The 21,798-nt window shown below is 39.2% G+C and overlaps 2 protein-coding genes across 3 annotated transcripts; both read left to right on the forward strand.

Annotated features, from left to right (window-relative positions):
• Positions 1-446: 446 nt before the first annotated feature.
• LOC142369282 (cornifelin homolog A-like) lies at positions 447-11,915 on the forward strand. Of its 2 annotated transcripts, XM_075451617.1 has the most exons (7): positions 479-562; positions 1,468-1,574; positions 1,727-1,881; positions 7,499-9,005; positions 9,457-9,573; positions 9,914-10,068; positions 10,479-11,915. In XM_075451617.1, the coding sequence occupies exons 5-7, from the start codon at positions 9,468-9,470 to the stop codon at positions 10,596-10,598; spliced, it is 381 nt and encodes a 126-aa protein (XP_075307732.1). In that variant the 5' UTR covers positions 479-562; positions 1,468-1,574; positions 1,727-1,881; positions 7,499-9,005; positions 9,457-9,467; the 3' UTR covers positions 10,599-11,915. The 2 variants fall into 2 exon arrangements, with proteins under 2 accessions (XP_075307731.1, XP_075307732.1); XM_075451616.1 differs by lacking the exons at positions 9,457-9,573; positions 9,914-10,068; positions 10,479-11,915 and having other exon boundaries at positions 447-562; positions 7,499-8,999.
• A 5,509-nt stretch (positions 11,916-17,424) lies between these two features.
• On the forward strand, positions 17,425-19,923 carry ugt5g1 (UDP glucuronosyltransferase 5 family, polypeptide G1). The gene has a single exon (XM_075450888.1). It carries the CDS (start codon positions 17,425-17,427, stop codon positions 19,012-19,014), a length of 1,590 nt encoding a protein of 529 aa, XP_075307003.1. The 3' UTR covers positions 19,015-19,923.
• Positions 19,924-21,798: the final 1,875 nt, after the last annotated feature.

Here is a 21,798-nt window from a genome sequence, read left to right on the forward strand (position 1 = left end):
AGGCACCGTTTCTGTTGAAAGGCTTCAGTGAGAATAGTGAAATCAAAGTCCAGTTCCTGTGCATGTAATAAATGATGGATTCACTTTCTGTGCTTGTTATAAATTGTCTATCATTCTGTTTTTGTCTTGATGCTTCAGTAATTTCCCATAAAGGAGAATTTAGCTGTACATATAATAGCTCACTGTTTCAAAAACTCTCTGTCAATCAACAGATGTTAGTAAGTCTCAGACTAAAATTCGTCTTGTTCTCTTAAATTGGTACTGATGTTACCTTTGTACTGTTTGTACCACATCTGTCTAAAAATTAACAGAGCTAGATTTCCTTTTTGACATCAACTAATATGTCTCTTAGAACTTGGAAATATTTGAGGTCAGCAGAGTTAACTTACATGGGAACAGGGTGGCTTCTTCACCCATCTTACATGGTGGTTTCATATTTACACAAAAACACTGCAGTGAGGTAATGAGCATGTGCGGAAGAAAGAAAGCAAACCTCAAACAAAGTCAGTAACAACACATCTCCCACGGCTTGGTTTTCTGGATAACTGAGCATTTCCAGCAGGTAAGTCATCTATTCTATAAAGACTGGTTACTTATTTTCAGTTACTTCCCTTCTTCGTGGATCATTCTTCAGGGCACAGGAGGTTGGCTCTGAGCCATACCGTGGTGGAATCTTTCTCTCCTCAGATTTTAGCATGTGGCTGAGAAAAAGAGCTAGAGAATAACTCAAGTCAGCAGTGAGCGGGGTGTGAACGTTTCATCTCAGCAAGCGCCTCACTGGATTGTCACTTTTATTTATGAAACTGTGGTTTCAAGTAGATGTTTGCTTTTTTTGTGACCATTTGACATTATGTAGTCTCAAGGTGGAGCACCCTGCCCTAAACAAAAAGCTTAAAATGTGTAAGCATGACCTATAAAAGGTCACTTAAGCGTTCAACGTCTACACAATGCCATGGTGTGAAGCTGTCATGTTGATTTGTGACACAGTTATCTGACTCATTGGCAGCAAAATGCTCCACTTTAACAAATAAAATAAGGATTTACAATAGATCTTGTGGCTCTGGAAAGTTTGAGTGTGAGGAGTGGTCAGGTGATCGTTTTCACAACACTCATTAAAAAAACAGTGCGTCTTTAACTTCAATTAAATTAGAAAAGAAGAGCTTTCTGGAAGACGTGTATTTAAATACAGGGCAAGCTTGCGATCATTCAATCATGTAAAAAGGTACCCTGACTGCTTTGAGAGGAAAGTTAGTGATTGTACCAGTCTGATTTGGTGTTCACTTTTACAACAGAATACTCTCAACATGTGAAGAGCATTACTCCCAACTACGTGTTCGACACACACAATTCCCACAATCAAAGACTTTCCTTAGACTGTTAATAAAAAAGCACTCCCATAATATGAGTCCAATTTTGTTTTGATGAAGTTTTTACTCCAATTTCTCTTTTGTGGTCATGAATGGACAGCCGAGCAATGTCCCGAAAAGTGGTCCAAGGTCAACCACGGAGCGGGGTCAAGGAGGCAGGTGAATGGACCACTGGCCTGTGTGAGTGCTACAAAGACATGGGAGACTGTAAGTTCACAATATGAAACGAAAAAACAGTTTGATCTTTATACCTGATCCACAAATAAGAAAATATTTAACATATGTCAGATCAGTCTCTTACTATTGGATGTCATGGTGTTGTGAAGTGACTGAGTATGTGTATTTGTATGCGGTTGCAGGCTGTTTTGCCCTGTGCTGCCTCCCAGTGTTTACCTGTAAGGTGACCAGTGCAGCAGGAGCGTGTCCGTGCCTGCCTCTGCTGGACTGCATTAGTTGTGTGCCTCCAGCCTCGCTGGCCATGAGGGCTTCAGTCAGGGAGCGATACGGCATACAGGTAATGTAACTCTCCACCTATTTCCCTTTCCCAGATGGATGATAGTGAGAATTTCTTAAGCCTTTTTATATTAACATACAGTCATTTAAAAAAGAAAGTACACAATCATTCAGTTCTAAGGATTTAACATCAGAACCAAAAAAATCTGGTTGTCAAATGGTTGTAAGAGTTTGCTGGTGTGGAGCATTCAGGTGTGTGTTATCACGGTACCAATGAGAAGCAATTATTGCTGCTCATCAATCTGGGAAGGATTATACGGTTCATTCACAAACAACTTAGAGCTATCATCATACAGTGAAAAACATTATTAACTTGTGGAAAACATTCAAGACACTTGCCAATCCTCCCCAAAGTCAGACCATGCAATGCACAGATGAGCTGCAAAAAAAACCCTATAAGCTACATCTTAGACTCTAAACGTATCAGTGAGCATGTTCATTGTAAAAGTTCATGCGTCAAAGACTGAAAAAGTAAGGCTTGTTTGGAGAGGTTGTAGAAGAAAGCCTATTCTCTAAAAAAAAATGGCAGCATGGCTTAGGTTTACAGAATTGCCTCTGAACAAACAAAGAGTCTTCAGAAACAATTTCTTTGAACAAATTAGACTAAAATTGAGATGTTTTGTCATCATGCACAGAACCACACTTGGAGAAAACCAAACACAGTACAAGCCACAAGTCAGTACAAGCACTTCATCCCAATTCATCCCATGAATAAAATCCCATGATTTTATTCCAGGCAAGGACCTGAGCAACTTGCAGTCTTTGAATCATGAACTCTTCTGTATACCAAAGTCAAACGAGAGACCATCTGCCTGACAACTAAAGCTTGGCTGAAATTGAGTCTTGCAACAGGACAGAGATCCCGAGCACAGCAGTAAATCTACAACATAATGGCTGAAAAAGAATAAAAATTACCATGTTGCAGTACCTCCAGTCAACGTCCAGAACTCAACGTGTTTGAAACAAATACCCACAGACCTCATTGAAATGACGCAATTATTTTCAAGAAAATGGAATACAATTCCTCCACAACGATGTGAGAGACTAATACTGTCACACAGGAGATGATTGGTTCAAGTTATTACTGCCACAGGTGGTTCTACACGCTGTTGAATCATAGAGTACCTAGTTTTTCACACACTATTCCTGCATTTGGCTTAGTTCTTATCAAACAAACAATGATAAGATGCAAAATATGATTTGTGTTGTTTATCTGAGTTTGTAAGACCTGGACAATTTTATTTTATTATTTTGGGGAAATAGAAATGCAAAAACTTTAACTGAAGTTGACTTCATACCCAATGGGATAGTTTAAAAATGCTGAACTTTTTCTAATAGGTGTTCTGGATAAATTGGCCGTCAAATCTTCAGTAACGAAACCTTTCACACAGTAGCAGATCATTCACAGCTTTGGTCATGTATGTTTGACCAGTGCTGTGACTGTGAATAAATTAATAGACGTGAATAAACCATGTTGGAATTTGAGAGTTAAACTTTCAGTCAAGTGGAACATTCCCTGAAATTATAAAGCGATGAACACTGGCTCGAACAATTGAGCTGATTGTTTTCTGTCCCCAGCTCAATTACACAAAGCTCCTGGAGTTTTGAATAATTCTGATTACTGTTGAGAGGATGGAGACATCTTAGTGATGAAACACAATAACAGCTCACAGAGAAAATAGCTGCAACAGCACTAAACCTGCCTTTTGACATCAGTTATTACTTTGCAATGCAAGCAATGTTTTGAGTCTCAGGGGAGACATAAGATCAGGGCATATTTCTGATTATAAGTCGGCTTTAGAGCTATGAATATTAAAAAGAATAAACAACTAACTGTCAGACCACTTTTATCCACCCAGTGCTTTACTGCTTTGCTGTTTCACCACTAGGAACAGAAATCTATCTGCATATGTGACCAGATTTCCTGATAGACATCATGTCTCTGTCACTGATCAGTGCTACTAAATACAAAACAGATATTTTACATGCAAAGAGCACATACCAGCATCCCGATGTGATGGAGGAGCCAAGCCAATCATTTCTGGGACATTGAAAAGAGTGAGAGATAAGGTTCGTTGTGGGAGTGGTTGGAGGCCAAGCAGGCAGAGGCTGGAGTCCTGCCATCGGAAAGAAGAAGGTGGCTGATAATGTTGGCTTTTCTGGAGGCGGTGTGGGAGGTGGATCGTTGTCAGTATTGCAGAACAGGCGCTTGGGATGCCAAAAGTTCTTATGAAAACAAGTCCAAGCATGTAGGTTGTCTATAAAACAACACAACCATTCTCTCCCAAAAGGAGAGAAAGCCATAGTGGTGCAGATCATGAGAGTATAGCTGTAGATTTAGACAGATTGAAGCTTGCTTAAAAAATAGGAGATGTATATATCTTTCTGTGAAGTGAAACTTTCGCTGCTCTTTCTGTGTGTACAATTAAACTATTGTTGACGTTATCTTTATTAACTATGAAAGCATGGCTGTTATGGAGGTTGTGCATGTAGGTCACTCAGGCTATTGGATATGTTGCTTTGAAACAACAGTGCTCAGAGAGTGTGTCCTCTAAAGTCAGGGCTGTATTTCACAGTTTTGATAAGTGTGATCCAACAGCACACCAAAATTGAATGGCTTCTTTCTTTTTCCATGCTACAACTCTCTACCATGAACTCTCTATAATAAATATGGCCATTGTAGTTTTGATGTAACCTTATTAACAAACATGACAATCATTATATCACGCCACCTTCCTCCACTTTGGTGGAGGAATTACCGTTGGACGGATGACCGTGGAATTTGGAAATTGTATTTGTGAAGCCTACGGTTTTGGTTTTCTAACACATTCTCACTTGGTCCTCTTGAGGCATAGTGGTGGATGGTCACAACTGTCGTGGAAAGTAAAGCACACTACCCAGAGGAGATTAATTAACTGGAAACCCAACACTTGCCTTTTTGTGCCTTTATTCACGCCAAATCCTACAAGGGAACGACTTCAAGGCTTGACAATGAGGAAAAGCTAGAAAAATGACTAGAAAAATATACTTTATACTGTCATGTGACATACTCTTGGTTTCAGACGGTAGGATAAGGCCAACTGGAGGCTGAGCTTCAACAACAACCACTAGAGGGGGCTGCTGAAGTAATCTTAATAATGTTTTTGGGGTGTCCTGAAACAGGAAACTGGGATGCTGTATTATTTTATTTATTCATTTATTTTTGGTTTGTTTGTTTATGTTTACTGTACATGCAGACTTCATGTCACAGTGGGTAATGTCACATACGGATCTCCATAACTGGGATGACATTTAAAGGTGGACGGATACAATACTGTCATCCTCCCACAATGAATTCAGTGGAAGCATTGTAAGAGGGGGGACATGTTACTTTGAGCAGATCCCAGGTCTGTCACTCATGACAGACAAGTGTGTAAAATTTGGGGTGTTTAATGCTTTTTGCTGTAATGAGGCTGCTTACCCACACTTTTTTTTTTTATCAGAATCAGATGCTTGCTCTTTAGTCATTGGCTCTCTCAAGATGTTTGTGGGTGGAGAGATTGCTCTAGTTGTTTATTTCACCTCCCACAATAAATTCACAGCATGAGTCTATGGTTCGACATTACTCACTGTATCCATCATGTTCTGTGGCTTCTTTTTAGGTAAATTTCACAAATGCATTTTGATTAAGCCAACATTTAAATAGAAGTTTCTATCATGCAGGTACAACTTATCAGCAAAACAATAGATATAATACGACCCCAAATCCAGAAAAATTGGGACGCAGTGCAAAATGTAAATAAAAAGAGAATGCAACAATTTCAAATCTCATAAGCCAATATTTTTGATAGAACACAGAAAACGTTGCAATATTTTGCTTTTTTAAAAGCAAATGTTAGCTCATGTTGAATTTGATGGCAGCAATACATCTCAAAAAGTGATTTGGAGGCAAAAGAGACGGCTGGAAGAACATGTTGCAATTATTCAGGTTAACTGGCAACAGGTCAGTAACATGATTGGGTATAAAAAGAGCACCTAAGAGTTGCAGTATCTCTCAGAGGTAAAGATTAATAGAGGCAATATGCATAAAAAAAATGCTTCTACAAATTGTGGATCAGTTTCATAAAAATGTTTCTTATTGTTAAGTTGTGAAGAGTTTATTCCATCATCAACAGTACATCATGTAATAATAAGATGAATATAATCTAGAGACATATCTAAGTATAAGGAACACAGCAAAAATCAATATAGGATGCCCGTGCTCTTCAGGCCCTCACTGCATTAAAACCGAACATGATTCTGTCATGGAAATAACTGCACGGGTTCAGGAACTCTTCCAGAAGTCATTGTCTGCGATCACAGTTCAACATGCCATCCACAAATGCAGGTTAAAGCTCTATCATGCAAAGGAGAAGCATGGTTACTGTGGCCTCTGAAAGAGGAGAGGACCATTCAGCTTTTTGTCAGCACTCAGTTCAAAAGCCTGCATCTGCGGTGGTATGAGGGTGCATTTGTGCCTATGGAACCGGTAACTTGCACATCTGGGAAGGCTCCATCAACCTTGGAAAGCATACATAGGTTTCAGAGCAACATATGCTTCCATCCAGATGTTGCCTTTTCCAGAAAACATCTTGCATATTTCAGCAAGACAATGCTGAACCACATAATGCATCTATTATAACAGCATCGCTTTGTACCAGAAGGGCGCCAACACTTTAGATTGTTCACCACTTAAAACATTGGGTGCATCATGAAACCCAAAGGGCAACAAAGAAGGACTGTTGAGCGGCTCAAATCCTATATCAGAAAAGAACGGGACAACGTTCTTTTCTGATATAGACACATCAAATGTTTCGGTCCAGAATTCTCAGTTCCTAGACATTTGATTGTTTTTAAAAGATAAAAGGATGCGACAATTAAAGGTTTTTCATGAATTAGTGAAATCTCACTTTCAAGATTTGATGTTTTCTTTGTTCTATTTTGAATAAAATTTTGGTTTGTGACATTTCCAAATAATTGCACTCTGTTTTATCTAGATTTTACACAGTGCCTCAACAGCTTTTTTGAAGCAGGTTTGTTGTGGGGAATAAAAAGTGGCTGAAATACTCTGCCAGGATCAAAGGTAGCACAGTATCATGCAGGAAATATCACATGTTGAAGGTTTGTATGGAACATTCAACATTCTTGATGCATCTATCAGACTGAATTGGCTTTATAAAATCACCCACCAACATTTGCTGCTTGAGTTACTCATAAGCCCCTGTCCTGTTGCTATGAGCAATGACTTGGCTGCAAGAAACTGACTGTCCTAAAAGGGAGGATTCTCACTGAAACAGAACACAGCCTGTACCATTACACCGATAAATACAGTGCCTATCATTACGTTCAAAGAACTGCATGCCTACTATTTTTAAGCATATACTGACTTCACTTTGTTTTCAAAAGCATTGGGTTTACATCAATGTGATCAATTTGTCATATGGAAAAGATTAGAATTAAACATAGGCTTATATCAGGATACCAAAAGCAAATGAAACTCTTCTCTGCTGCATTATAAATTGATAAAAGTGCCCTTTCCACCTAAATGAAAAGAACTTGAGCCTCCCACCTGAGTCAAGACCTCTCTGTGTGTCTTACAGGGAAATGCGTGGAGCGACTGCCTGTATGGATGCTGCTGCTATCCGCTATCTTGGCTCCAAATTTCCAGAGAGCTGAAGAGGAGAGCAGCATCCCACACCTCCTCCTCTTCACCCTCAGCCAGATATGCTCCTTTGACCTCCCTGAAGGGGGCGCACTTGGTCTAGACACATTTCTTTTCTCCCTGGACTCCATCTCTCAGAGTGCAGGGATTGATTTAATCACACTTCCTCCGGTCTGCAGCCACTCCCGGTTACCTCAGAGAATTCAACAGGGACACAATGTGTCCTGCAGAGAGGGGAGTTCGTTTTTTTTCCAAGGATGAAGTGAAAGAGCAATAATAAAAGTATTTCCTTTTTTTAGAGAAGGGTAGTTCAGGGTCACGTAATTACTGAGATGTGCGTGCAAGTCTTCGTTCTTTTTCTCTCTTTCATTATTATTTTGTTTGTTTGTTTGAGGAACTAATTTAAACCTTAAAAAAGGTGGTATCAATGGCTGAGTCTGGATTTGTAATTTGGGTTTTTATGTCATAGAATCCCATTCTTTTTTTATTATCTATTCCTTTCTTCTGTTGTTCTATAACTTCAGACATTTTGATTAAATATATCTCAAGATATTCAACATATTCAGCAATTCAAGGGTGCCAATAATTTTGACCAGCACTGTGGAATAGTATTTTGTTCCACGTCAGTTGTTTTTTCTTTTCTTTTTTTTTATCCTTGAAGGTTTGTTTCCTAGGAAACAGAGGAAACAGGCCGCATGAACTTAAGTTCAGCATCAGATTTTAACAATCAAAGATTCTACTGGTGAACTTGCACATGAAATGAGCTCCAGGAAATCTTTTTTGCTAATTTAAGTGATAAACTATCCTGATCTTTCATTCCACATATTTCCGTGTAAATTTCACATTCATATTTCATTACATTAGAGAGATAAATTGCTTCTATGATGTGCTACTTATCATACTTTTGTAAGCCGTGTGATTAGTCAATTAGTCTATTTTTGTTTAATTTCCTACCCATAACTGTAGAATGACGCTGCTCTGGGATTTCAGGTTACATTGTGTGTTCTGGATTGTGGTTGATATCAATAATTGTCTTTAATTGTTCATATCAATTCTAATTCATTCATTCATTTTATTTTTTAAAAGATTTTAGCTATGTTGCCAATGTAAAATCTTCATCTTTGATGAAATGATAGAATTAAGAAATTCTTACCAAGTGTGATCAGGGAACTCTGACAGTGTGTTATAGTACATTCTGTTTTGAACTTATCATGCATCTCTTTCTAAGAACTAAGCAGCAGACCAGATAGTTTGATGTCTGACTGAAAAGGTGATTACAGTCATCCAACTGGATGGACCAGTGAGTCGGTGACATACTTTGTCCGCTGTCATGTCACGTTTGGCCCTTTCTAACAGGCCTATAAAATGCCACACTGCCCTGGAGACCCATCGGTTATTCGGTTGTAGGACGTGACAGTGCTCTCACTCCACTGAGCCACAGGGAGGTAAGAAAACTCACTCAGAGACCTTTTTAAACTTGACAACAATACTCATATACTGAGAGCATGCAGATCAGCCGTCAACAGGCCGAGACAATTCAGATTTTCATACTTCTGGCATGTACGTGTCTGTTTGTGAGCATGGGCTTTGGATGATTATATGGGGAAGTGGTGATCTGGTAAAGAAATTCTGCAACCTGTGGCTTTATGACACTTTTTGAAAGAGATTTCCACATCCAAATTTCACTCTGTAAAACCAGTTGAATTATGAGAACCTAGTACAGTTGAGTAAGTGCCTCTGAATGATCCTTTTTAGCTAGAAACTGGATTAGAGCGTTTACAGCTGTTTTCACCGGGTGCTTACATTTGATAAGAAGGTTTGAGGCAGCCATGTTATTACTGTTATAAAAAAGTATTTATTTATCAATGTGATCTTTTTTTGTTTCGTTTCACTCAGAGGCTGAAACCATGTCTGCAAAAATTCATGGGACCCAACCCCGGCCGTTTGTCTCTGCCACTGTATCCAACCAATGGACTTCTGGCATCTGTGACTGCTTTCAAGACATACCTCACTGTAAATGTGCCTCCATGTTCTTACACAGAGAAGTTGAGCATATTTTCCAAAGAGTATGATAAAGCAAAGATAATATAGTCTTCTCACGTTTGGCACATATTTTGAGACAAAGCATTTGCCATCTTAATGCCCACACACCCATTAAGTATTTGGACATTGTTCAGACTAAGGTATCCCTACATAATGAGAGCTGTCTACTCTCAAAACTGCAGCTGTAATGCTGAATTACTTGTTTAAACTGAGGGTTATAATATGTATTGGCCCTGGACATGGAATTTTGAAATGACCTCACAGAATAACAATATTAATCTAAATCTTTAATCAACTTTTATTTTCTCAGGTTGTTTTGCTTTTTGGTGCTTTCCTTGCTTCGCCTGTCTGACGGCTCGCGAAGCTGGAGAGTGTCTGTGTTTACCTCTGCTGGACTCCTTTGGATTTATCCCTCCCATGACCACAGCTCTCAGGGTGTCTATTCGTCAGCGATATGGCATTGAGGTACAGACAGTTAATCTTTTTGTGTAAATAAATGCACCACTACTGCGTCAGTACTATTTATCGGCTCTCTGATCATTTTTCAAACCTGTTCGGCCTTTCAGGATCATGCTTGTTTACATTCCCAGCTGATATGCATCCATTCAGGTTGCATGGTCATTAAAGAGCGTTACAGTTTGCTGTGTTCTTTTGTTCAGTTTGATTTGTTTTGGTGAACTTTGACAGTGATAAGTGGCAATGATTGATAGCTAAACATTGGCTGTGATATGGAACTGTTACAGCTGTAAGTTCATTGAAAAATATCTTTTTCTACTTCAATAGATAGGCTGAAGTGTTTCTTACAATGAGTGTATTCGCCCAGGTGTTTTCCACACATTTTGCCTGTTTTAACCGCTCTTATGTCCTTGTCACAGGGAACGATCTGCAACGACTGTGTGTACTCCTTCTTCTGCGGGCCCTGCAGCTGGTGTCAGGTATCGAGAGAGATCAAAACGAGGAAGAATCCCATCATCTTTACCAACACGGGAGCCTGATAAGAACACTCCCTCATCATCCCTATTAAAATGGACGTCACTACCATTATCAGCGTTTTCATGCCGTGCGGATGAACAAAAGGGCTTTTTTAAACAAATTTCTGAAACGTTTCAAGAACGTTGGCCATTGAGGAATGTCACTCAGCAGCAAGGTCAAGTGCTTTTGACCTTATGTGAAGGTCAAAAAGTTAAAGTTTTACTATTAGATTAGATGTTAAAAAAGAAATAAAAAACAAATCATGAAAACTAGCTAATGGGGCATACTGGTGTACTAGAATTGTATCTTAAACCCATGATTTATCATCTCTACATCTCTAATTCTATGTTGTTGTTTTTTTTTTTACATATATTTATTTATTTTCTACCTTTTATATCTTTCTTTTGAAGAGTGTGCATTTGTACCTAAGCTTAATAATAAGTTGATAGTACTGAAACTTTACTATTTAATTCATTAATAGAGGTAAAACCGCTATCACGACTTGCAGCTGCACCCAACTGCAGTCACAGTTCACTGTAAAATGATGATTATTACTAATTGCATGTTTATCACACGTATTTTGTTGCTCAGATAATAATACCCGAGTTATCCAGAGTTTTACATGTTTCCAAAACCCAAATCAAATCCTACAATTCAAAGCTTTTTCACCTGGCACCAGGTCTGACCGGCCTCAAACGCAGAGGACCGGAGTCATATGAGTACATTACCCAAACACTGAATGTTACAGGTCAGTGTCGTGCTTCTATCACCGTTGTTGGTTGTGAGATGTGTCCTCAAGAGAGTTGTGAGTGGGAGCACTTTTTTTCAAGGTATTGGTGTAATTGCAATTTGGGATAATTGTGTGTATTTACAAGTAAATTTATAGAAAAATATATAAAAAAATAAAACTGTATCAGCATCAGATCTCACTAATTGGATTGACACCAAGTAAAACTGCATTGTCCCTGAATCATATTGTACTTCAAGGAACTAGATACACTACAAATTATCTTAAGAGACATACATCTAGCTTTTTTTCATAGAATAATAGAATAATTCATAGAGAATTTACTATAAGACTAATTTCACTGTTGTGGGAAGTTTTTGTCAAATTGTGTTTTCATTAACAGCAACTGTCACCAAGTGACAGTGCATGCCAGGCATCTAAATTTGCAGCGTGAACACCAACGTGGGAATTAAAATGATCTGTATCGTGATGCAGAACAATTAAAGGAAGGAAAGGTTCTGAACAAGCAAGCATCTCAGGGGCTTTGTTCACATGTTTGTGCTTGTAGTCAACTTTGAAAAGGTGCAATGAAAAGAGTCCCATGAGTAAAATAGCATGGTTGTTTTTTTATTTTCCTGGCCTTCCTTGTTTGGGTAGCCACCATGGTAACAAATGTGCACAACAGCAATAAGCTGCAGCATTAGACTCCATTTCTGATCGCTGCTCAGTTTTATCAGCGTATTTTCAGCAGCAATGGCCGCTTCAATGATGTAAAATGCATGTAAATCTCATTTCTAGCAGCATACAGTGAGACTTAGTGCTTTAAAATAAGATTTTATAACAGGGAATCTATTTACAACCAAAGTAAAAGATGACCAGATTCAAAGCAATGCCTCTCCTTTAATTTGAGGACAGTGCATAATATTGTGATCATACATATGAAATCTCTCTCAAAGCTCTATTTTTCAAACTTTTCCAAGATAAAGGACCTTCTAGTGCCTCCTAAAATAAGTGTGTCCCAGATCCAGACAGTTTTGCCTCCAGAGTGTTTCTGTCTCCCCCTGCTGGAAGATTCCCTTCCAGATAACGGTACGTTTGCCCCGACATTCAATGCTGGATGTCTGTTATCTGTATGTCTATAAAATCCTAAGAGCTTAAACACGAGGCAACAAAATGGTTTCACTGCATCTACTTTACAGTCTGCAACATCTGCTTGTGGTATGAGGAGGTCAGACGGATAAAATAAAAAACAAAAACACAAAGAGATAAGACAAGGCCAGGTGCAGTGTCATCAACAGCCAGCCATAGTTGGCCAGAAATATACCTCTCAGCTTGTTATTGACATTTTAACCCAAATTCTATTTTCGACTTGATCTGGAATTTATGTGATATCACGCAATCTAAAGCACAACACTGCATATTTTGGCCCTAATCATCTTGAAAATCAGTCCTGACGTGATTGCCATTTTTGTAGTGGTGCCAATTTGGGCTGACCTTGAAACTTTGATGTAAAAGAATTTTATCATCTTTCCACATGCAGGAATGGCACCCTATTTCCTTCAGGATGTGGGGTATCTGTAGAGTTGTCCAAACCTGTATGGAGTCAGCCTGTGATAAGACAAATATTCACGTCCATTTCAAAAGACAGGTCAATGTGAAAACTATGCTTAGATTTAAGATACGTGTGTCAGCAAAGACAAAGAACACAAATGCAGCCATAGCTAACAAGTTTTAGATCATCTATGATTAAAACATTTGGTATTTGTCCTTGTTTTTCAAGAATGTAAAGTCCATAGCTTTTCATAGCACTTCAAGAACACACAAGAACAGACTCAAAGTGCAGATTTGTCATATTTCAGGACTCATAGAGTTATGTGTTTGCATATCTAAATATCTTGCTGATTTCAGAATGAGAATTTATTGTATTCTTATTGCAAGTGCATACAACCAAATCAAACTTGTCACTCAAAAGTGCAAACATAAATACACAGGACTTAGCTTAAAACACGGACAAAGAATATGAGCTGCCAGATGGCAACAATTTTAATGAGCAATTTAATGATAAATTGGTATTGCTCATTCTTGAAATTAAAAAGTACAGGAGCTTAGCAGCTGTTTTTCCTTGTTTAATGCGCTGATTGCTGGAGGGGAAAACTGTTTTCTGAAGCGAGAGGTGAACGTCTTGGCCAACCTGCAATGCCTGCCTGAGGGCAACAATTCAAAGAGATGGCTGCTGGGGTATGCAGAGGCTTTGATGATGGTGGCTCTGCTGATGTAGCATGAGAAATCAATGTCCTCAAGAGAGGACAGCAGGTAGACAGGGATTTTCTCAGCAGTTTTTGCTTCACTCTGGAGTGCCTCCTTCAGCGGAGCAGCCCGCATACCACGCCTGCATGCAGTATGTTAGGAGACTCTGTGGTTGCCCAGTAAAAGGCTGTGTTGTGCTTCCTAAGCATTCTCAGGAAGTGCTGTCTCTGCTCTGCTCTGCTCTGCTCTCATGATGGTTGCTGTGGTGTTGGCCGACCAGGGGAGTTATTTGGATATACATATGCCCCATTCCAGAGGGAACAGATTGGAGGTCGGGTCAAATAGTCTTTTTTGCTTAGGAAGGTTCTGAGTTAAATAGTACGATAGTATTTTGGAAGTAACCACGATAAGAGCTTTTTCAAGTTCCCTAAAAAAACTAAGGAAAGGAGCTTCAGTGCCTGCTTTATTATCTCCTTTTGCATAGCGCACACTAGACCTTTTTTTTTTTTTTTAAGTAAAGAGATCATTCTAACCCACAATTTCTTGCAGAGGCACTTTTCAAAGCAACGCTTGATTATATTCACCCTGTTATACTAACTATGATTTGGGTGGATAAATATGAAAAAAGGAGGTTGAATATTTGAAAAAAGAGAATATTTATTCAAAAACTATAGTTCCAGTGCTGCAGATTCACAGCGCAGCTCAGTGGTTGCATTTTTGTTGCAGCAACATCTTTTTTTTCCAAAGTCCTCAGGAATTTCTCCTACCATTATCATCCCCTGCCTGGTGATACTTTCCGAGTCAAAGAAAAGAGCTTCACGTTTTTTTCTCCAGTCAAATATTTGATTGCTTGCTGAGAAGATGTATAGGAACTATTAGAAATAGTTCAAATTGTATATCCTGCTTGAACATAGGACTAGTTTTTACTTTGTACACAATCTGACCAATCGCGACCTACCAATTTGTTTTTGTCACTGCTTCATGTGTTTTCATCGGTAGACATTTTTTTATACCATCTGTGTCTCAGTTTGAATGCAAAGTAAGTTTAAAAGTGCATTTGAGTCATAAATACAATTTTCAAAATAATAAACCAATTAAGCTTCTTACCACATTAAAGCTTTAAAAATAATTCAGCTTATTTTGCAAATTTGCTGCAGATGTGATAGATAGAATTTGATATGCTCTTACATTGCTTTTAGTACATACACACAAAAAAAATCCCTTATCTGAGACTTTCATAGTGGCTATATAGCGGCTGTAGCTCAGGAGGAAGAGCAGTCACCCACCAATCGGAAGGTCGGTGGTTCGACTCTGGCTTCCACGGGCTACATGTCGAAGTGTCCTTGGGCAAGACACTGAACCCCATGTTGCTTACCGATAAATCTGTCGGTGTATGAATGGTTGTGTGAATGATTATAAAGCACGTAGTGTGTATAGATGTAGACGTGCTGTATGAGTGTGTAAGAATGGGTGAATGTGGCATGTAGTGTTAGAAGCGCTTTGAGTGGTCAGTTAGACTAGAAAAGCGCTATACAAGTACAGTCCATTTACCATATTCAATATAGTCAGCTCTGACTCCTACTTGCATGCGGTTTATTGTTAACTTTTGGTAAAAAAAACTCCCATAACTCTTTTAAAGACTCTGGGCTGAATTCTAATAAGTAATGATGCCTTGCATACAGATCAAGTTTGCACAGTGACACAGCTAAATGTTTCCCCTTTGACCAGGTTAAAGGTTTACTGTTGCAAAGGCTTCACAGCAGCCACGAGTTACATGTGCTCTGCTGTTACCCTGTTCCCTGGCGAAGGTTTATACAACTCCACAGAGGCAGAGGAGGGGAAGGCTGCATCTCACTGATATGACTGTGGAGCTGTGACTTGCGCTGTTATTGCAATCAATGCTCACGTTATTTTCCCTCCGCTGTGTGACCTTGTGGCTTCCTCCCTCCTTCTTTCCCTGCCACTCCCGTCTCGTGCGCTCTGACTGTGTCCCGGTTTGGATTTTTCCTCTTCCTAACCTAAAGTTGAGGCTTGTGCATGAAGCCTTTTTGAAAGCAATCAATTGAGCTGTATGATGAGAAAACTGCAAGTATTTAACTGCATTTAGTCATTTTGATTTAGCACTGATTTATGCTATTGTGCTTACAATATACAATTAACTGATTAGACATGTGGAAAGGAGGACACTTTAAAACTTTAAAAAGCACAGATTCGAACCCATGTGTGGTATCAAATATGCATAGAAATAAATTAACCCTCATGAACTTTAACCTTTGCTCCTAAGCACAAGGCAAGGACTTTGGGAGTTACCTCTAATCCGTGTACTGGACTTTGGCCCGCAAGCACGGGGCCTGTGTGTGTGTGAAAGTAATGTCATGTGCAAGCATATGCCACATAGTATCCTGGCTCACTGAGGACCTGCAGTGGAAGCCGAACTTCTGGAATATGATTCAACAACACCAGGTGAGGTATTTGGTTTACATTCAACTGAACAAACTAAACTAAAACATTTACTAAGTTCACTAGATTTACACATTTCTGGCACAGTTACTAAGCCTCTGTTACTGGAGGAATTGTTGACTTATTATCCTTAACATTACTTTCCTTTTTGCATTAGCAGCGATGCATATTATTCTGTAACATTTTGGCTGTGAAGATGGTGCAATATCTATTATGTAACAGTTACATTAATAACAAGCTGCTGACAAGCAATACATCAGAAGCAATGTAAGACACTGGTCGGTTAAGTAATATAAAGTGTAAATCTTTTTAAAGAAAGAGAAAGCCAAGGAGCAGCAAATCTTCCACACTCATGGAACAGATGTAACTGGGATAACTGTATTTGTGGTGGAAATTATTTTTAAAAAGTGGAGAGAGAGAGTGACCCAGAGATAACACAGGCACAGTGTGAGGTGACAATGTTAACTATCACACACCCTCCTGGATTAGCCTACAGACTAGCTTGAACATTTTTGTAAGCAAGCGCTGAGCATATATAGTTTAAATAAATTAAATCAATATCTCTGCCACAGTCAACATTCACAGTAGATCCATTCATTCAAATGAAAAATGTTCTTCCACTTATCTCAAACAAGTAGGCCACAGACAGACAACATTCAATAACTATAACCTGCAGGGATATTTCACTTTTTTTTTAAGTGGCATTGTGTGAAGAATCAGTAATCAGTGTCTTACCTGCAGAAGACAGCAGCCAGAGTTTATTCAGTTTGGAGAAGAATATTCAAGGCGGAGCTAAGATAACAGCTACTCAGAACAGAGACACAAATGAGCACATCTCAACTCAAACTTCAAAAACTTCTATCTGAATTGTTTATTGTTTTCCTCAGCTTAAGAATTTCTGTGTTGCTCGGTGTCATTTAATGCATGGTAGCTGGTCAACGTATCCTGCCGCGGATCAGCTGTGACCCTGAAGTCTCCCAGTCTGATCTCAACTTACCAACTACAGTAAAGTACAAATTTGTGAAAAGCCTGAAAAAGCACCAGCACTTATCATCATTTAAATCTTTGCTAAACTTATGACTGGCAGTGAGTTCACCAAAATGTGTGAGACAACTCCTGACAGACTGAACTGATCATCTGCAGGGTGCGATGAGCCACAATGAAGCGGAGCAACACGGATGTTTAGTTGATGAAATACTGACATAGTGAACAAATGTCTGATGCAAAAGTGGTAAAATTCACTATGTATAGCATTTGTTCAAACTCCATCAATGCTCCTGCAACGAACGCTGTCTGCTGCAAGTAAGACAATGACGACTGAAACGCATTTTACACAAACCCGCTTGAAAGAAATATTCCTTTAAAAATCTGTGTTCAAAAGGCTAAACATGTGTCTTTGTTGTTCGTTGCAGGAAATGTCGCACACTTTCACTATATTCCTGACAGGCCTCTGCTTGCTGTTGCTCAGTGTGCCTTGCTGTGATGGCAGCAAGATTCTGGTTGTGCCCGTTGATGGCAGCCACTGGATCAACATGAAGGTGATCCTTGAAGAGCTTCACTCCAGGGGCCATGACATCACAGTTCTGCGCTCTGCAAAGAGCTGGTATATCCCCAGTAACTCCTCCATTTATACCTCTATTGATGTGCCAATGCTGGAGGATGAGGTAGCAGACAGGAACTACTACAATAAAATGCTTCAAAATGTTATGGAATGTCGCAGCTATCCGACTTTTGTACGCACCTTTTACCAACAGAACCTGATCACATCCATGTTAGAGAAGGGCCATGAGATTCTGGCCAGAGCAGCTGCAACAATGTTAGATGACCCCGTGTTTAGAACGAGATTACAGGATTCAAAATTTGACTTAATGTTGACTGACCCAGCTCTTACTTTAGGGGTTATTCTGGGTAGTTACCTCAAGCTGCCGATGGTTTTCAATGTGCGCTGGATTAATAATGGGGAGGGCCATTTCACCATGGCTCCCTCTCCTGTTTCCTATGTCCCTGTGTCTGGTAGTGAACTCCATGATCAGATGGACTTTTTAGATAGGACAAAGAATTTGCTCCACTCTCTCTATAGTGCTTTTGAGCAGCACTTTTACATTAACCCAGCATATTCTGACCTGTTTAAGCGGCACTTCCCTCCTGGAACTGACTTGCTGTCTTTGCAGAACTCAGCTGATATCTGGCTGTTCAGAGCTGATTTTGTTTTTGAGTTCCCACGGCCCACCATGCCCAATGTGGTGTATATAGCTGGGTTCCAGTCCAAAAAGGCCCAGCCCCTCAGCGCTGAGTTGGAAACATTCATGCAGAGTTCCGGGGAACACGGGGTGGTGTTTATGTCTTTGGGGACAGTGGTGTCTGCCCTGCCTCCTGAGACCACAGAGGCCATTGCTGCTGCTTTCGCTCAGCTCCCTCAGAAGGTGATTTGGCGGTTTGAGGGTGAAAGGCCTTCATCTCTGGGAAACAACACGCTGCTGGTGAACTGGCTGCCACAGAAAGATGTCCTAGGACACCCCAAGACACGTGTCTTTGTAGCTCATGGAGGGACCAATGGCATGTATGAGGCCATCTATCATGGCATTCCTGTTCTGGGCATGCCGCTTCTTTTTGATCAGTTTGACAATCTACACCGTCTGAAGGTGCGTGGTGCAGCTCGGGTGGTGGAGGCCAGATCACTGACCACAGAGAACTTCCTGGAGGCTCTAAAGGACATCCTAGGGAATCCTTCTTACCGCAAAAACATTCAGCACCTCTCGCAGCTGCACCGCGACCTACCAATGTCTCCAATGGACACTGCCATCTTTTGGATTGAGTACGTAATCAGGAACCAAGGAGCAGCCCATCTACGGTCTGAAGGTTTTAATTTGCCTTGGTATTCCTACTTTTGCCTGGATGTGGCTGCTGTATTTATGGCCCTAATTGGAACTTTTATTTGGGGTTTAGTCTCCATCTCTAGGTTTCTCTGCTGTGGGAGGTTTAGGGGAAAGATGAAAGCAGAGTAACTGTTCAAAAAAATAACTATTTCCTAATAGTTAGTCAGTTTTGTTCAGGAGTAAAAAGAGCACTTAAGTATCTGTAGGTACATAGAGTTCAATTAACTCTAAGTACAATTTAAACATTTCTGCCTCATATTCTAACCTGTTTTGAGAATATAAAGGTCTTTATGGACATGTTAACTGTTGTGAAACATTATTTCTGATCATAGACACAGTGTAGAAAAGTGAAGGATTGACTTGTCTGTGTAAAGATTTGTCTTATTTGGAGAATACTTTTAACGTACATTTGCAGGTTGTAGTTGCAAAAATATGTGAAGTCTTATCATGAGATTACCAACCTTAGTGATGCAAACCACACACAAATGTGAGATCACTGTCCAGTTTGCTGTTTTGGAGCTACTGAATTAAGAAAAGAACAGTTCAGGCAGAAGGCTTAACCACAAAGGGAATAAAACACCCACAAAAACAGATCTGAGGCTCTCATATTACTGTAAAATGTTTTTACAGATTCCATGCGTCCCTTTCAGGACAGCTTGGGGAATAAAGTGAGACCATTTTGCTAGTGATTCAGAGAAACCATAAGAACCACAGCTGATAAGGTGTCATGAAAAATGTTTAGTAAATGGTTGAAGCACACGATAACAAAATGTACAGAGCACAGAGGGCCTCAAAGGCTAGTAGCCTGTAGTATTATGTTGATTATACAGAACTGGTTGCAACAGTAGAGCTGGAAACTTCAGTATTCGCTCTATAGTTTTGTCTGTTTGCCATACTCTTTAATTAAGCACTGGACAAGTATATCACATGTGAGCCTTTAGCAACATTAGACATTAAATGAAAATATAATAGAGTTCAGAGTAAAAAAAAAAAAATGTCTTTGTTATTTCACTGTTTTTTACTGGGTTTTTTTTAAATACGGGAAAATATCAATGAGATTACGGTATAGAGAAAGTAAAATTAATGACCTGTATGTTTGAAAAAAACATAAAAATCTATTTTTTTCACATGTAAAATTGAGTTTCATTTCATTTTACTCAAATATTGTAATACATTTTCAGAGTGATCATAATTTCCATAAAATGTACTTTTGTTTCATTTCAAGTTTATTTTTGTTAATACGCCTTTGAAATTGAATTCAAACAGTGACGATTAACAGTCATAAAAATCTTTATTCATCTGTCATTTTTTATAGACATGTTTAGATATCTACATACAAACCCCATTTAATATCCTCCCTCCCTATGGACCACCCTTCCCTGCAGGTTCTCAGCAGATCATTTTGTTTTCATTTCTCCCAACATCAATTCTCACCTTTATTACAACTGAAAATGCTCTATGAATAAAGAATAAGAAAGATAATCTGAGTTCTGGTGTCATTGGGTGGCTGGAGGTTAAAACACAATTTTTGAAAATTCCCTTCTTTTAACACGTTAACACTTTTGTAAATAATATCAGTATCATTATTGACAACATCACCTTTGGTTTTACTTGGTATCTGATAGGAATTAAATTAGTGGTATCGCACATCCATAGCAGCCAGAATATGACCATCATTTTAAGGTTGTTTATTTTTTTTACAATGCCGTATCAGCTCAATTTCTGTTACTTTACTGCTATTGGGCTCTGTTAACTGAATCAGCCCAACTTCGAACGGTTTCATCAAAAAAGCCTGTCATCAGTCTGGTGACTTTTTTTCTAACTGGAGATGTAAAAATGTTGAAAGTGTATGATTTACTCTACGCTGGTGCAAAGGCAGAATAGTCTTGTTTAGGGATCCGATGTTCCCCAAATGGGAACCTGAAATCCAGACAGAACTCAAAAACTTCCCTCCTTGACTGATACAACTCTCTGCATTACAAGATTCAATTCTGGCAGAAACAGAGAGCTTCCTGTGGTACTCAAAAAGCCTGCTGCTGCAACGACTTATCATGCTGCCTCTATACTGGGACCTTCTCCAGGTACTTCTCCCCTTAAGCTGACTTTCAGTATAAGCAGCATACAGCTCATTTGTCTACACGCAAAGTGAGGTTCACACAGAGGCATGAAGAGCTGGAGATTATGGAGGTGGTAGAGTCTCAGCAGAATTTATGTTTATTAATAACCATCATAGATTATTCAATAAATCATAGATTTGAGGCATTTAAAGGAAACAAATCAACTGATTAGACCCCCTCCCTATGAAACCATGTGGTAAAAATACTTCCCAACACTTATTGTTACAATAAAAGCATTCTTAACTCAAACAATTTCAATTGTGTAACATTTCCCTCCCTCTGGTGTCTGGGAAAAGTTACCCACGGTAAAATATGACACTGTCGGTTACATAAACTGCTGTTTATAAACTGTGTTCGTTAAGTTTGAAGTTATATGTCTTTTTTATTCTACAATGACATTTAATGCAAAATGGCTGCTCTAAAGGTTTGTTTATCTGCTCTTTGTTTCTGTGGCCTTAACTTTGTCTGCAAGCTCAATCAGATATGTGTAAACATGTCTCAACGCACAACCACAAGCACACTTGTTATTCATCTTTCATTCAACATACTACAAACGCTTGAAGTGATCATGTGAGAAAATTTATGTTTCAGTGGTCCAAACCACACATTTACTGTAATAAAGATTCAGAAGATAAGAAAATCTGAACCAGTCATGGAAAACTCTTGGATAACTGTAAAAAAGCATGCCTGGCAACATAGTTGAAGATCTTTCATTTTTTAATGTCACAATGTTTAGTGTGTCCTATAGCTGGCAGCCACCAATCTAAAGGTCATCAGTGAACACTGCACATCAGTT

The sequence above is a fragment of the Odontesthes bonariensis genome, chromosome 19 (assembly GCF_027942865.1).
Source record: "Odontesthes bonariensis isolate fOdoBon6 chromosome 19, fOdoBon6.hap1, whole genome shotgun sequence".
Lineage (NCBI taxonomy): Eukaryota > Metazoa > Chordata > Actinopteri > Atheriniformes > Atherinopsidae > Odontesthes > Odontesthes bonariensis.

Excerpts from the sequence above, each read along its gene's own strand:
- LOC142369282 (XM_075451616.1), top strand. The coding sequence starts at position 1,475 with ATGTCCCGAAAAGTGGTCCAAGGTCAACCACGGAGCGGGGTCAAGGAG. Across the intron at positions 1,575-1,726 it reads CTACAAAGACATGGGAGACT|GCTGTTTTGCCCTGTGCTGC; the intron begins GTAAGTTCACAA and ends ATGCGGTTGCAG. Across the intron at positions 1,882-7,498 it reads GGGAGCGATACGGCATACAG|GGAAATGCGTGGAGCGACTG; the intron begins GTAATGTAACTC and ends TGTGTCTTACAG.
- ugt5g1 (XM_075450888.1), top strand. The coding sequence starts at position 17,425 with ATGTCGCACACTTTCACTATATTCCTGACAGGCCTCTGCTTGCTGTTG.